General features: G+C 42.7%; 1 protein-coding gene across 2 annotated transcripts in view; it reads left to right on the top strand.

Annotated features, from left to right (window-relative positions):
• The window catches only part of rcan3 (RCAN family member 3), a 40,597-nt gene that overhangs the window by 6,103 nt on the left and 17,400 nt on the right, over window positions 1–17,094 (top strand). The window contains exon 1 of one of the 2 annotated variants that reach the window (XM_022751032.1): window positions 9,783–10,102. The exons of the other annotated variant lie outside the window; for it this stretch is intronic. Within the exon in view, the coding sequence (XP_022606753.1) occupies window positions 10,016–10,102 (87 nt within the window). The 5' untranslated portion in view covers window positions 9,783–10,015. Of the gene's footprint in view, window positions 1–9,782; window positions 10,103–17,094 lie in introns of those variants that run through there. 2 annotated transcript variants of the gene reach the window in all.

Below are 17,094 nucleotides of genomic sequence, written 5' to 3' on the forward strand. Positions count from 1 at the left end.
TGTGTGTGTGTGTGTGTGTGTGTGTGTGTGTGTGTGTGTGTGTGTGTGTTTTATGTGCACGCACAATACATGTACATACAGTGTGCATGCCTGCGCGTGGTAGTGATATGTTTGCATGTGTCAGACTTACAGTCTATTTTTGGGTGTGGGTCTCAGGGGGGTTGAACGTGCAGGAGCGGGTGCTTAGCAGGCTGAAGGTCAGACATGATGCAGTGCAGAGTGAGTGAGTGCCGCTGGCCTCCCGCTCCTGCTGCGGCCTGGATATTATTCTGGTACGCTGACCGGGGTTGTCTCACCGACCTGGTGTGCTTGTTTTGCCTTTATTTATCCAGCAGAAGAAAGCAGAAAGCAATTTAAGACAATCAGAGAGCAGTGGAAAAGCACAGTTTGGATGAATTGAGCTGTTGTGGCACTCAGGGGGGCAAAAATATTTTCCACATTTGCCATAATGACTGTGCTTTCTTTTGCAATGGCAGTTTTCCACTTTTCTCCCTTGCATTTTGATGACTATCTCAAGTTGAAGTCAGCTGCTATGTTTTCCAGTAAATCTGAGGCCACAGAAACAACCAGGCAAGCTAATACAGTGTTTATTAATAGGCTACTGTGTGTGCCACAATGGCAGAATAGTTAGACAGGGAGGGGATACGTTGACAGGAAAGGCCCTGCACAGCCATTGTTAACCCTCTTAGGTGATTTTAATTATTTTGGCAGATTAGTCATTTTTGTCTGTGCTGTGTGACTGTGTACAGGCTGTTCTTGATTGACACGTGGCTGTGTCGCACCTGTTACTCCAGGGCGGCAGAATTTCACCTGCTTATTCTCCAAAACCTGACCTTTGTGTCGGTTTGGCACGGTTTCCACTGCATTTCAAATCAGCACTCGAAACGGCACATGCCACTTATATGAACAGCACTGTGGGATAATGCGTGTACCCTTAGCATGCAAACAATACAGACACAGACTAGTAAAGACGCAAACATGTTGTTGTTGTTGTTGTTGTTGTGGCTGAATCCAAATGGAGACGTGACTGTGCCATCTCCATTTAAATAGAGATACCCGCCGCCTCACATGCAGGTTTTTCTGCCGCTTCCTAACAACCAGCGTGGCCAACTATTTTCATCTTGACATGTCGCAGTAGGAAAAGCACAGGTGAGAAATAATCAAATTAGTTATGGCTGAATTCCATTTCAAGGTCTTGATATTGTGCGTGCTGACTCACTGTCACACAGTCGTGTCTTAGTGGGACGCTTGAATGGTTCAGAGACATCGTTAATGTTATTAGCAGCACCTGTGCTTTTCCTGCTAAGACAAGTCAAAATGTCTTGCTGTGAAAAAAGGCCTGTTCTTGTTACTACCTAGAGGCCAGTGACTTCTAGTAATTCATTATTATAGGCCCACCTACAGCCTGAGCAGAATGACTGAACACACCTGTGGGTTTGTTTTTATTTGAGCCTTTGCAGCAGGCAAGAGGTCACCTCTCTTCTTTTGTTCCAGGGCAAACAGAAGCTAATGTTAAATTCAACAGGAAGACAAAGGTGGTCATTTCTGATAGTGTGGAAACAATTAGTGACCAGTTAATTGACAACATTTTCAAGAATAGATTGATTTGCATTGTGACTGCTGGTGGGAGAAATTTGCGATGGTCATTATTCACCGTGTTCTAACATTTTATGGATAAATGTTGCTCGTTGTAGCCCTGCACTCTACATGTAGCTCTTATTTCTCTGCTGCTTCTTCTTCTTCTTCTTCTTTTTTGCAGTTGCACTTGGGAAACACACATAAGTAATATCTGCACTGTAGTGTTAGAAAAATATCTCTTGAATAGATCAATGTCACTTAATTGTCTTGAACTTCACACAGCTAATCAAATCCAGTTACATAAGTCTATGATGTCATGCTGTATTTCTACGCCCCAGACATATCTACATCTGTTTAAAGACAAACATCCTTATATTCTCATCATGATGAAATACTTTAATTTCACTTTTCTCATATTGACGCTCGTACAGTGCCACTCCTGCACCTTCGGCGTGTAAGCTTCAGGGAAATAAATTCTTGCTCTTTCATCTGTGATGATGATTGGTTTTGTGTTTACGGTTGCTTTGATTAAAAACGACGGCTCGTCTTCCTCAGCCCCGCCCTCGCCCGCCACTCAGGGGCTGATTATGAAACTATAGAACTCAAATGCTATGTAAGCTGCTGCGCTATTTGTTCTCAGTCGTGCTCCTGTGATTCTATTTAAATCAAGATTATTTTCTGGTTCAGTCTAAAAAAAGAAATGTTCTGTGGGCGCCTTCAAGAATGGCAGCTCACAATACAACAACAGAGTATGATCTGTTATTTAACTGCTGCCAAGTATAAGCGGACTTGAGCGTGAATTGAGGCGTAGCTGCAATCATACAGTTCATGAAATGGATAATGTTTTGCAGATGATTGCTTTAAGGCATGAAAGTGTAAAATTAAGGAGCTGGACTAAACGCACGGGCAACAGGAAGTTTAGTTAAGCTGATTGCGAAAAATAAATAAAAATGGAGTTTATTTTTGGATCTTTTCATTTGTTTGTCCGTTCTCTATTCGGAATTTAAGGATATTTTTACAAAATGAAACGCTTGCACTGTGTCGTACATGTGAAAGCAGTCGCGTATGAAGAGACATTGTACCTCAATGTACTAGCTCTAGTTTGGCTCTAATCCTGGTCTTATTTGGTTTCTTTTACCTTTCTGTTTACCCACAGAACTTTGTTGACGTCTTAATATAATGTGGCACCCGAGTCTGCAGAGCCTGCTCCCCTGTGAGGCTGCTTCTGGAGTTATTTATTAGGAGAGAGGTGTGGAGACCAGCATTCAAATCAATTTCTGCCAGTTGTCATTTACAGAAAAGGGACTATTGACTGTGTTGTTGTAGATTTTTCTCTTGGCACTTGTTGTTCACTGTTGTTACTTTGCCTGAAAAAGGAAAAACAATCATGGATCATATATGTGACTCGTCCCAGTTCAATTTGGTTTACTTTGTTTCTCGTTTATTCCTGCTTTTCTTTAGATGTTTAATTTGTACATTTCTCCCAAGAGTGCTTTTCGTCCTCGTCGTTTAAGTCTGTTTCTGTCTGCATCTCACCGTCTCCATCATGTTGCTCACTGATGGTATATACCCGAGTTATTGGTGCCTGTGTGACAGTTGGTGCTGCTCTAGGGGCTGGTGGGTTGTCTGATTTGAATCTGGGTGTTATAGCATAACCCTTTTTTTTTTTTCGTTTTCATTCAGTTTGCTTATAGGCCCACCTCATCCGCATCAGTTGCCATGAGGATCCTATGGCTTTAGATTAGATTTGTTTGAAGTGAAAGAATAGAGAGCTCTTCCTCTACTCTGGTGAAGAGTCTATCATTCCATTCTCCCTCTTTGTTTGCCTCCCTCAGAAAATGGCACCCACTTCTCAGAGCACTCTGTTGTCTTTGAGGCTCTGAGAACGCCTGGGGTCCTTCCCTCCTTGTGTTTTTTTTTTTTTTTTTTGGTCCTATTTGTTGTGTCTGGTATTCTCGCAGCAGTGATGCATGCAGGTCAGAGAGTCTGTCTAACCCATCCAAAGATTTGACCTGATTCCAAAGCAAAGCAATCAGTGGAACCATCGGCACGTGTCGCTCTGTGCTTCCTCCTCCTCACCCTCTGTCTCTGTCGCATTCACATAGCTATATGGCAGCTCATCTCTCTAGCTATTAAGCTGCTGGACTGGGTTAAAACGCTGAACAGCTGCTGGTGACCCACCAGATGTGGGCTGTGAACCAAAAACATACTATGCTGTCAGTTCCCATGTTTGGACAGTGTCTCTGATGCTTTTTGTAAAAGCTGTGCATAAAGCAGCCTTTGTAATTTTATTTATTTACTCATTTAGATACTCATATTATTAATTTATATCATTCAAAAGCACACATTTTCCCACCATACCGTACAAAAACATTATTTTCAATTAATAACCATTAACCAGCCGTCATTGTTTGGACTTTTTGGTGTGAACATTATACCGTAGCTTCTCCATGCTCCTGAGAGAGTACAATCGTTCACTATGCTTTAATTCAGATGGCAACTTTACAGCTAAAAGTCATCAGAATTTCAGTGTCAATATGTAAACTGATGGTCAAAGCCCCCGAAAAATGTTCAGACCTTAAATTTGTCTCTGTAGCCACTGAAAAAACAGACAACTTTTTTTCTCAGCTGAAATAACTGTCACTGTTCTAACGCAGGCAGGACTCTATCATATACGACCACAATGTTCATTTATATAGGAATACTGGGCATTTTACTCGTACCGTTGCATGTACAAAATGTGTACAAATTTTTATTTATTTTTGTTAGTTAGGAGAGTTGCAGCCGGAGATGCCCCCCGGGAGTCGTCTGCCACTATTCATTAAAGCTTGATTGCCAGAACTCATGTAAAACTCCATCGACATTTTTTCCACATCCAAATGACTAAACGCTGCAGCAGCCACTTTCCCTCCCTCACATTTCTCCCTGTCAGCTCGTCTGCAGAACTCCAACCACCACACAAAACAAGTTTGGAGCTGTGATGGAGTGTTGATGGAGGCTTTTTGTGTTTGTCATTTACAGTTGATGGCGGGCGTGTGCTCATGCTCAGGTATTCATGCTGTCCTTTGCACCTGACGGGATCTCTCTCTCTCTCTCTCTCTTTCTCTCTCTCTCTCTCTCTCTCTCCGTCTGTGTCTCTTTTCTATTTTCACTCACCCTCTCACTACTTTTATTCTCCCTACGCCATCCTGCCTCTCTGTGCTTTTCTGTTCTCCACCGCTCTTTCTCACCTACACTCTGTAGATCTGTCTCTCTGCCCTGTAGACACTCTTTTATCCTCCCATCCCTCTGTCTCCCCCTGGCTCTCTGCGCCTGTACTTGGCTGCTTGCTTTATAAATAGCTTGGCCTAGATTACAGCAGCTGCATTGGCGCTGGCACCATGGGTTGGTTTGCCTGGGCCAAGTGAGGTAGCCTGCTGTAACAAGAGGTTGGCAGTGTGTGTGTGTATGTATGTGTGTGTGTGTGTGTGTGTGTGTGTGTGTGTGTGTGTGTGTGTGTGTCCGTGTCCGTGTGCAGGTGTGTGAAGATCATGAGGATAGTGCAGCCGCAGCCTATCTGCATGCCTGCAGTGGCTGAGCTCTGGAGTTTGTTTTTACACTGCCATTCCTTTCATTCTTCTGGTTTTACATCACACACACACACACACACACACACACACTCTCACACACACACACACACACACACACACGAAGCTCATATCAATCAAGTGTTTTTTGGAACTGTCGTCATATTTTCATGCCTTTCTATTTTGAGTGAATTCTTGCAGTGAATACATGTTTACTAATGTGCGTCTATGTGTGTGTTCAGCTTCTAGTCACAGATGACACGGTTTATATTCGCATGCAGTTTTTATTTTTGCTTGTGTTCATGTGTCGTATTGTTTGGCTCTGTGTTCACGGGTGTGCATTAACATACATGTGTGTATTATGAGCATGCGTACATCGGCCCACGGTGATGATCCACTGCCCTGATTTCCTCCCTCCTGCTCCTCTGCAGAGCTCCACTTCTGAATACAAATTCTGCTCGTCAGTGAGTCTGAGACACAGCGTCTCACCCTTTGAGCATCTCTGCTGCCTCCCCGCCTCCTCCTCTTCTCATCTCTTATAAAGCACATCATGCACCTCAGAGACTCTGCAATAAGTACATTTCTACTATTCGATTAACTGTGTGCCTTATCTGTGAATTTTTGCTGCATGTACATTCATGTATTTTTGCATGCACATAAAGAAACAGGTTAAAAGGGGGAAAAAATAGACCAGAGGAAAGATTTCCATTTCCTAAATCTAACCATCTACATCTTATCTTGTCATAATCCAGCCACAGACTCGGTTGTCAGCAACAAACTGTAAAATCACTGTGGCTTTTACTGCATCACTACAGATTTAGTCACAGTTTATAGCTGAAGCATCTGGATTATCCTTGAATGAATAGTTCAACATTTTTGGAAATACACTTATTTTCTATTGAAAGCGAGCCAGAAATTTCCCAAATCCACCACTCGAAGAAAAAATGTCATCCTGCCATGTGAAATAACTGTTAAAGTGACATACTGATAATGATGTTGTTGTTGTTGTTGTTGTTGTTAACAAGTCTTACAGGGTGGCATCATGTGGAAGGTCATAATCATTTGCATTTTGTCAGAAATGAGCGCGGTCGATCTTCTCGGTCTTATTTCAGTTGGATAAAGAATGCGTTGGCGCTTGATGTTTTCCTGCATGGAGTCTTGTTCAGGGTGTGCTCACTGCGAGATCTAACAGAGGGAATTGTGAATGAGGAGAAGAGAATTGAGAATGAGGAGGAGGAGGAGGAGGAGGAGGAGGAGAGCTGCAGAATGAGGCCAGAGAGGAAGAAAAGTGCTTCATCATCCACAGAGATCCATCCTTCTTATCAGCAGCGTCAAAAGGGGTCAGAGGAGCGCATCAACACGGCGCTTTGATAACCACAAACATTCAAGTGTTCATCCAATGCACTCTATGTCAGTGGCAATGACTGTACAACAGTGGATCCCAGCCCCCACTGTTGGATGAGCTTGGCTCCTCATCAACACAACTCATTAAGTGGATATTGACTAACCCTGAAATTGAAGTGTGCATGTGTAGGTCAGGTTGGTTTCACTTAGGCTTGGACGATATCCAAAATTTAATATCTCGATACAGTCTAACCCTGTTTTTTTTTTTTTTTTTTTTTATTTTTTTTTTTTTTTTTATTTTTTTCTTTTTTTTTTTGCTATTTTTTTTTTAATTATCTCATTGTATTTTATGTTTCGGGTGTAAGCGATTCTGCCACTAAACAGCACTTCAACGTTTTATTTGTCACATACCAAGGTGCAACGTACAGTAAGCAAAGCAGTGAAATGAGGGTGGGACTCAGCAGCAGCGCAGACTGTGCACAACTGAAGAAAAGAAAAGATATTATGAAGAGATATTTGATATTATCAAATATCAGCCCAAGCCTAATTGCACTATAAACACTTGAAGTGACAAAATCTGAATTTCTTTTTAACCATTTATCTATTTTTTTTTTTTTTTTGCTATATCAGTAATTAATACATTAATGTTTTGCTTTCTATTTCAACCATTTGTGTATTACTTTTAGCTAAGTACTCTGAATCCTTCTGCTTGCTTACTACAATTACTCCTGGATGGGAAGTGCAGTACAGCAGTGACACTTGAGTGGAATAGATTAGGCTGCATCATGTCAAGACGTGAAGTGAGGCTAAGTAGAGACAGCATGACTTTGAGGACCCTGATCCAAATCCACATACGCATCAGCAAAGCATCTGCTCAGCTTGAGCAAGACGGTGAATCTCAACCATCTTCTGTTGACCCAAGGCTTTGTAAATAGGGGCATGTGAAAAGAGAATTTTCCAACAAGGCATAAATAAATGATCACAACCTTTGGCAAGCTAAGTCTACATTAGATCTCAGAAAACAGAGTGGATTTAAAAGAAAAGGCGGCGCAGGGCGCGCTGCTTTATCACTTCTGAGCTTGTGATTAATGAGCTGCGGGGATGATTTTGAAATAATATCTAAACCTGTCAAGTAGCATCTTCTGTACTGCCTGCTCTCACTACCGTGACTTGAAAGAATAAAGCAGATTCTCTCCCAGCAGATGAAGCAGCTGACGATGCTGCTCAGGCTCAGGCCGACATGCTACAGTGTCTGTTGCGTGGCGTTTTTGGCATTTAGAGACGAATTGTTCCAGACTGGGTGACTGGCTGATGCAGTCTGGTGGAGGAATGTCACAGTCATCCTCACATATCTTTCTCATGTTCTCCGTCTGCACAGCGTGGACAATGCCTGACACACGCAGACATAAATAGCCCTCACCGCCTAGAGCCTTAATATTAATGGCTTATAGGGGACTTAGCTGTCTCGGCCGGCCTGGCAATTATTATTATGAAACGGAGGGCGGTAGAGGGAGAGAGATGATCTGACTGATGGAAAGAAGACATGGTTTGTTAGGATATTATGCAATGGTTTAATGTCTGTGGGAATTTTTTAAACGATTGGTCTTTAGCTGGAGTGGAAACTTGCACTGTATCATCATAATTAAAAGAAAAGCTGTGGTAGCAGTGGCACACGCGTCTTCATCAGCTGCTTCATTGTGAGTGATAAAGAGCCGTGGTACAGTTAATCTCCAATCAACAAGTCGGCACAAAAGTACAGTACAGCTCACTAAGACGTTCTTCTGAAGTTTTCATATCTGAGTCCTGCCAGGATCAACAAGGCATCCTGCCCCGAGGATTCTTAATGCCCAAATTAGGTGTCTGTTAATTTTCTGTGTCTATTAACAGCGTGCAGGGACACAACCGCTTTGGCACTGAATGCATCAGCGTGACCGCCACATAACCATGTTGTTTGTCTGTTATTCTTAAGCCCATGAAGCCACAGACCATGTCAGCTGAAGGCAGCTCTAACTCCGGAGCATGCAGCTGACAGGCACAGTTATGCAATTATGCCATGACAGAAAAAAGAAAAAAAAAGAAAAAGTGCAGTAGATGCCTTCAGTAGGCAGCGTGTTTTTGACGCACAGTGCTGTCAGCTAGGCAGTAATTTGAGTTCATGATCTACACAAAGCGATGTTTGATGATGTTTGGTAAAACAGCTGGTACAATATTATTGCTCTTAATCTTGACTGCTGCTTGTAATGTTGCTGGCACACAGGGGATGGACACAATAATAGGAACACCTGTACAGTCTAATACAGCAGTTCCTACCATTTTTTGCATATTAATACAAAGCTGTGTCTACTTGCTGCCCCCTGCAACAAGGTGCATGTCGTAGTAGCCAAATCAAAGAGAGATTTCACTCTGTTAGAGTATGTAATTTGACTACTTTTTTTCAGGCCTTAAGAGATAAAACCGCATTTTAAAGTATTATTTTCAGCTCAGTTCAGTTTATTTTAGTCCTTATTAATATTTATACATAGTAAATACACATAGAAATAAAGCATAATAATACTGACTGATAAGGTGTAGGCTGAAGCTGTGGCTTACGCCTACGCTCTTTATTTTGGGGTATTTACTCAAAGACAGAGATGACAAGCAGTGAGATGAGAGAGAGATGTGGAATGACATGAATATAGGTTAAGTCCCCGCCAGATTCGCGGTTTGGGCCTTTCACAAGGAAAAAAAAAAAAAAGAGTAGAGAAAGGTTTGGAAAAAAAACCATTAGCCTACAAAGCGGAATTTTAATTTTCTTCTTTCCCATCCCACTAATTATCTCATGACCCCTTAGAATCATCTTGTGACCGTCCAAAAGCACAGGATGGGAACCACTAGTCTAATGCAACCCAGTATATTTGACCTTGTAATTCAGTTTTTAATGTGAGAAGAGAAGCATCAGAAATAAATCCCAGGCTCTCTCTTGGAATACTGGGCTTTAGTCAGGATGACACTGATGCTGATGTGACTTGATGGACCATGCACCTACAGTTTGGTAGATTAACAGAATTTTTTTTCAAAGTGGTTAGGACACTTCTTTTTTTTCTCTCCAGTAGCTCTGTGAACATAAAACACACAAAAACACAAGAAAAGGCGGAATAAACCGGACCGTGAATTCTGCAGTGCCCCCCTGTATGATTCGCCAACCACTGTAGTGGCGTAAAACACGACGAACGTGAGGATGGTGATGACGTCAATGTGTGAGCCGAGGAGGAGGAGGAGGAGGAGGAGGGAGGGGGGTCAAGGAGAGAGAGGGAGAGAGGGAGAGTTTGTGCGACTGCTGCAGCATCACTCACAGCAGCGCGTCAGTGCAGTGAGGAGTCCAGCAGCAACTCTCTCAGCTGAAAGAAGCGAACACAACAGTCCGCCGGACTTAAACCTCAAGTTTGTGGAGGAAGAACTGGTCGACTCTTTATCTGCGACCCGACAACAGAGGAAGAGAGAGACTTTTACTCCATTTCGGTCCCCCCCTCCCCCAACCACGAAAGGGAATGCCATCGATAAATATGAAACTGGAGATGGTGACCATCATCGCCTGCGAAGTAGACACCGAGGTGTTTACATCAGACAAAATGCAGGTACGGTTTTCACCAAAGAAAAAAAAATGCACGTTGCAACTAATCCTGGTTTTGCCCTTGTTGTGTGGTTGTGCAGCAGTTCGCTCTCAGGACCGACTGACTGCATGCTGCCCTGTACAAGTGCATGCATGTCTCGGTGACGTTGAATGCAGCCCTCTCTCTCTCAGCCGAGGATTTTTATCAATGGGAGCCGCAGCTCGCCAAGACGCAAGTCCCGCGCCGCGCGCGCGGACAGTGATTGACGCTGAATGAATTGCAGAAATGGGTAGACAAGGCGAGAGTGGGGCACACACACAATCGCATAACAATTGGTGCATTAAGGTTATTTTTTTTGATGTTGTGTAAGTTTTACAGCGCGAGGTCTTGGAAGATGATGCGCAGGTTGAATAGGAGGGTGTGATGAATTGTCCATGCAAGGCACATGCAGGGAAAGAAGTGAGGCAGTTTTTAGACGCAGTGGCGGACAGACCCTCTTCTCCCCCTCTGTGTCTCCGCTCTCTTCCCAGCAGCACTGCAGGTGCACTTGGTTAGATGGGATGCCGAAAAGGAGCCATGACAATCCAATGAAAGATTTATTATACAAGCACCACATTAATGCTAAAATACTGCAGTTTAAATAATCCAACCATAATAGACTGAAGGGTGCTGCAAGGAACAAAAATAGAGTAAAATGCTGTGAGTTTTTACCTTTTAATCTAAAATAAAAATGGACTTGACTTGGAGAACATTTAGGTCACTGTAAACTCAGCAGTGATTAACCTAAACACTCCCTACAGTAATATTTTATTGGTTTGTCCTAAGGTCTCGATATGCTGCCTAACAGTCACAGGGCAGGGAAGCATTTTGCACTTATATGTGTTCAAAGTGAGCCTCGGGACCCCACCTTTGGCACTGCAACGTGCCAGTTTTGGGGCTTAAAAGGCCACACAGATGGTCTCCCAAAGCTTGGCTCACCCACTAAACCCTTTGGAAATTCCATGTCATAATATATTCCCTCACCTGCTGGCTGCTTGTCAGCTTGTCTGATTTGACTCATCACCAAAGAGACGCAGGAAGGGAGAAAGAATGAAAGCCAAGCTACAGTGCAGCTCGGGAGGTTGGCACACAGTTTGTGCAGTAACATATACACATAGTTCGTCACAAGCAGCCAGTGTAGGTGGTGTTTTCTTTTTGTGTGTGTGTGTGTGTGTCCCTCTGTGCCACTTGCTCTTCAGTGCGGATGCGCTTTTGTGTGATGAAGGCTGAATTCAGCTGTTTTTTGCGAACCCACCCTTATCCCCACAGCACCTTGGTCAGCCATATTTGATCACTTTTTTGCAACTCCATGTTCATCACTAACCTTACACTATATAGCTGCCCGGGGGAATGTAAATGTCCTGCTTCTTGCGTGTGGGATGGTGTGATTTGCACATTTAAAAACTGCATGTGCTTGTAGTTTGATGTGATTGTACAACATCCTGCACATATGAACACACAAACAGTGCATGTCAACCACAGTGCCACCTAGAGTTGTTCCGATACTGATGCTAGTATCGGAAATGCCTGCTATACTGCCTAAAATACTGTATCGGGTATCGGCGCGTATGCGAGTCTATGCATTGATCTGATTCTATGTAATTTATTAATGAACTTTACAGTTTAACACCTGGATAAAACAGCAGCTTTCCCAGAAATCAATTCTTCCTTGCCGCTCTAAAACAGTAGCCAGTAAGGAAGTTGCGCTGTGCAGCCACTGGCAACTACTGCAGTTAGCGAAATGTCAGCAATGTAGCTTTATTTCCCACTGGAAGGTCCCACCAGTAACAAGGCAACGTGTACAGTATGTACAGTATGCAGAGGTGGGACTAGTGTCAGGACAACTAGTATATGAATGAAGTTATTTATTCCTAGATGTATTTATAAGATAGTAAAAGAAAGATTCTGTGGCATTCATGCCATGCCATACAGCAATGATACCGCATCCATACAGGGTTAGTAGTACACAGCTGTCAAAAAAATGTACGCAGTGGTATTGGATTTGTATATTGACATATCACAATTGGTAGCGGGAAGAAAAAAATGGTATGGGAACATCTCTAGTACCACCCTGCCAAACCCCCCTCCTCCTCCCCCTCCCCAAATGAGCCAGGCAGCTGCTGTGTTTACTCCCAACTCTCATTACACTCTCTATCCACCGCAGACTGGCCAAGGTGAAAGACACCAATGTGTCACTTTGTAGTTATCCTGTAATTATAGATGGGATGGTGTTCATCATCCTTAAGATTTCAGAGGGATTGTGGGCGAAATGAAAATAACTGTGAAGGCAGAGGTGTTGATTGTGGGGAGTAATTGTCCTGATCATTACATAATATTGTGACTGTCTTTTCATTTACCGCCAAGGACTCGTGTTGGCGTGATGCATCAGGAGTCATCTATTTCATTGCGATTTTACTTTTGTTAACAAAACCCGGTTGGCGCTCTTGGATCAGCCGTCCTTCTCCAGACAGGCTTGACACAGCCACGGGCAGGACAGTCTGATCAGAGCGCAGTCTTCACTTAAGCTTCCTGTCAAGCAGCTCTTATCAGCCCACCTCTCCCAGACTCACCCAAAGAAAACGGGGGGTCTGTGCACAATTAAAAGAGGAGACAGAGGGGCTGACTTTCGAATGGCACAAAGAACACCACTAATCCTGGTTTCTGGCGCACAGAGAGCAATGGAGAGCGCTGGGGGAGAGGGCAGATTAAAGCAGGGCATGTGAGTAGCAGCCTCTGATTGAGCTCACCTCCCTGTCTGCCTGCTCTTGTTTTTATTGTCGCTCAACAAGATCTGAGCTCGTCTTAAGGCCCTTGTTTTTTATTAATATCCCCAGATCTGAAGATGAGGAACAATAATCTGACTCCTGTCTTGTTGCAAAGCACTGTGGGTGAACTAATATGTGGATTGCTGCTATTTATAGACACGATGAGGAAAGATTAGGGCAATGGTTGTGGCGTTTGAATGGGCGACATGAAGAAAATAAGTGAATGGTAGGGTTTTTAATTAGAGGAGATGCTTTGTTGAATGGCTGTGGCGTTTTGGAGCCATTGTTTTGACACAGTTGAAATGGCTTGCCCACGCCTTGGCTCGGTCTCCGCCGGTTACATCATTAATGAGCCAAACAGAGAGGCTGTGGACAGGGCATGTTGTTGTTGTTATAATAATGGCTCTTATTCCAAAGTGCTCTGTATCATTTTTGGAGAAAACAAACGCACTATTGTGGTTGTGAGGTTTTGGCGAGGCTAGAGCTGTGGGTTTGACGGTTGACCGCTGTAGCATGTGTATGTTCATCACAACACGATCATTACCTGGAAAATCTACCAGCATCAGCAGATGACAGCACAGGACACACAGTGAAGGTCAAAGCACGTTGGCAGGTGAATGTATTACTGAGTGTGACGCAAGCCTTTACACTTACCTTGCATGCTTGATTTGATGCTGGCATTTACATCTAATTTATTTATTCATTCACTTGCCAGGTTGATGGTTTTCCCTTTTTATTTGCTCCCATATATGTGTATAAGTAATTAATCAGCCTGTCAGCCTGCTCTTTCTCTTGATACCTGCCTCTCTGGCTTCAGCCTGTCACCGATTGAAATGTGTTGATTTTAACTAGGAAGTATTTAACACATTAAAACCAGGATTTGGACCTAATGACCCGCTTATACTTTATTATTTATTATTTATTATAGAGAAACCTAAACACTACAGAGGCTGCACTGCAAGTCACAAAGGACAGCTATTTTCAACTTAAGCCTGCTTCTGCCACACACGCAGAAAACTGTAGTAACACTGACACAGTCACACGCTCCACAGTCACACACTCCAACCACAACAGTGAGTCAGCGGACTCACAGACCTACAGACGGACACCTCTGTCAGCAAACACACACAACTGCTCGCTGAGGACGCCTGGAGAAGTTTCCATGCGCCTGGGTCACTTTCCATTTGTCCTCCTGTCTGTCCGTCTGTCTGTCACTTGTGTCATATGTCTGTTCTCAGGCTTTATCATCACAGAAATTATGCTTGTTTTGAGGAAGAGGTAGCTATTTGATGACTAATCTGTTATTTGTGGTTGATCAAAACTGGAGTGATTTTGCTGACGTCTGTGATGTGATGTTTTCATTCTTTCCCACGTTCTTTTGCTAATATACAACCTTATAGAACACGTTGTCGCTCCCTTTGTGACGGTTATTTTGAGCATCTAATCAGCAAAGTGAGGCACAAAACAATGGACCATTGTGTTATTTTATGCGATTTGATATCGCTTATTAAATGTTAAGTTTAGTAGCCTTAAAAGTCATCTGGGTACACTGAGCTGTGAGATCAGAATTATTGAAGTTAAAGGTCAGATGAACAGAGTAAGGCTACAGGTAATGATTATTTTAATTATTAACTGATCTGCAGATTATTTTTCTTGATTAATCAATTAATCATCTGTAAAATGTCAAAAAAAAGAAGCTTATCACAATTTGTTCAAATTGCTTTCTTTGTTGGACCAACAGTCTAATGCTAAAAAAACATTCAGTTAATTATGACATGAGACAAAAAAAATAGCAAAAAATCCTCACAACTGAGGGGGTGGAATGAGGTTATATTTGGCATTTTTGCTTGGAAAAATACTTAAAGGTTAATTAATTGTTGAAACATTTGCACATTCATTTTCTGTAAATGGAGTCACAATTAATTGTTTAATCATTTCGGAGCTATAGCAGACATATTTTCTAAATCTAAATCAAGTTTAACTATAAACTGAGCCAGGTACCTGATGAATTACTATTTGCATATTTATCAGCCATCGGCCATTTAGTCTGCAACCGTTTTCTCTGCGTTGCTTTATTCATTTATCCATCGCTCCGTGCTCATCAATCATGAATTAGACCTGAGCATTAATATGATCCCAGACGCGCTTTTAAAAACACTGTTGTGATGCACTTTGACCAGTTGTTGGGGTGAAGGCAAGAGGCAGAGGAGCAGCAGCAGGACAGAGAGGGTGGATGCAGACGCTGACAGTATCATTTTCTGTGCTGGTAGGAAACCAGATCTGCATCTTGGCAAGGTTGAGCGATCCTGGGCCAGAGCAGTGGGCTCAGGTGTGCCTGCTCCCCCACTCTGGCCACTAGGCAGGTGGAGATGGGCAGCTCACATTGGCCTGAAACCCTAGAGAAGTGTTGTGGCTCAGGTGTCAGCTAAAGGTTAGCGCTGTGTCCGTTAGGGTGACGTAGAACAAAGGCCAGTCTCCTGGGTGGGGTATCTGGTTACCATGTGGCCAAGACGACACGACTATGAAGTGATAAGATTAGAAGCGAAGGAAAAGGCCTCGCAGTGGAATGTAGAGGCCCATAATTTACTAGCCAATGAAAAAGACTGAGAGACAACGTCATACAATGATTGGCCTTTGTTACTGAAATCACTGGTCGAACATAATTTTGCTGTCAGAATTTCCAATAGGATTTCCAGTCCAACACAAATGACTGGAAAGATACAACAAGGAGTCAGTTGTAGCGCCTTAAATAGCAATGCCAAAGCCATTACCTAAAGACAGACTGTGTGTCTGCAGCCCACTGCAAGCTAAAGGTGAACTTTAATGATGTTTTGTAAAGTAGCCTTTACATTTTTAAGTACCTACAATAGTGCTGAAACAATTATAGTGTTTCAATCCACAGAAAATGAATCGACTACAATTTGATAGTTGATTAATCCATTTATTTTTGTCATTTATCAAGCAAAAATTACAAACATTAGCCGGTTTCATCTTCTAAAGACATGAGGATTTCTCAGTTTTGTAATTGTCATTGTAAATTGAATGTCACATACTCAGTAGAAGTCCAGCATTAAAAAATGTAACTGAGTTAAAGGCAAAATTACTAATATCAAAATATACTTAAAGTGCCAAATGTCATTATGCAGGATGTCCTGCTTCCTTCTGTTATATTATTGTATTTTAATTATTTTGCATGAATGCAGTAATGTGTACATCACCTTGAGACTAATGGTAATTTGATATATAATAATAATAATAATTTGTAATAAAATAAAAAATAAACATAATTTGTTTGTTGATACAATGTTTACTTTCTAAATGTAAGTAATAGAAAGTACCTCAAAATTGTACCTAAGCCCAGTACGTGAGTAAATGTACTTAGTTACTTTCTACCACTGTCCATACGTTTCAACCCTTAAAGATGACATGCATTACACTTGCAAGCCGTGCAGCCACACCGCTACCTTTGCTCCTGAAATACTTGATCATCACTAGAGCCGGGTGCTGGATCACCACCAAGGTGAAGCACTGATTGCCACCAGAAAGGTAGAGAAAGAGGGTAAAAGGCAAGAGAGGGCAGAAGGAAGCGACAGAATGGCGGTGAGTAAAGACAAAGAGTTCATCTGTCCATATGCTGGGGTGGCGATGAGGTAAGAGCGTTCGGTGTAGCATCTCTTAGCCACCTTACGTAATGTTGTGTAACTCTTTGGATTACCGTCGCCTGGGAGCCAGTGTGGACATACTTGCATGTTAAGAGTGTGTGATGTAAAGAAAACGTGTGTGTGAGTGGGTTCATCCAAGCCTAAGTGCTGCTGACGAGGAAAAGCTCCTGCTTCAATAAAAAACCGTAACGATCACATTGGTGGTAATAGGATTAATGTGTCCCCACATGCTGTAAACTGATTTCAGTCTCCCTGCCATGGACACTGTCCCAGAGGGAGCGGCAGTGCAATGCTGCAGCATCGGCCCCTATCGATACCGCTCCCCGCTCGAGGTATTGATCTCACTGAAATAACACCTTACCCTATTCGCATGCCTCTCTAGTGCTTATGTAGCCCTCACTATGCAGACAGAGCTATTAATCATGAGTTGTGTTTGTTGTTTTGTAATACTGGGGATTTACTGCCATGCTAATAGTAATGGCTGCTTTGACAGAGGTCGTGTTTGCCTGTGTGTCCTGAGTGTTGGGTCACCACAGACACACACACACAC

This window comes from Seriola dumerili, unplaced genomic scaffold (assembly GCF_002260705.1).
Source record: "Seriola dumerili isolate Sdu_G_001 unplaced genomic scaffold, Sdu_1.0 BDQW01000149.1, whole genome shotgun sequence".
NCBI lineage: Eukaryota > Metazoa > Chordata > Actinopteri > Carangiformes > Carangidae > Seriola > Seriola dumerili.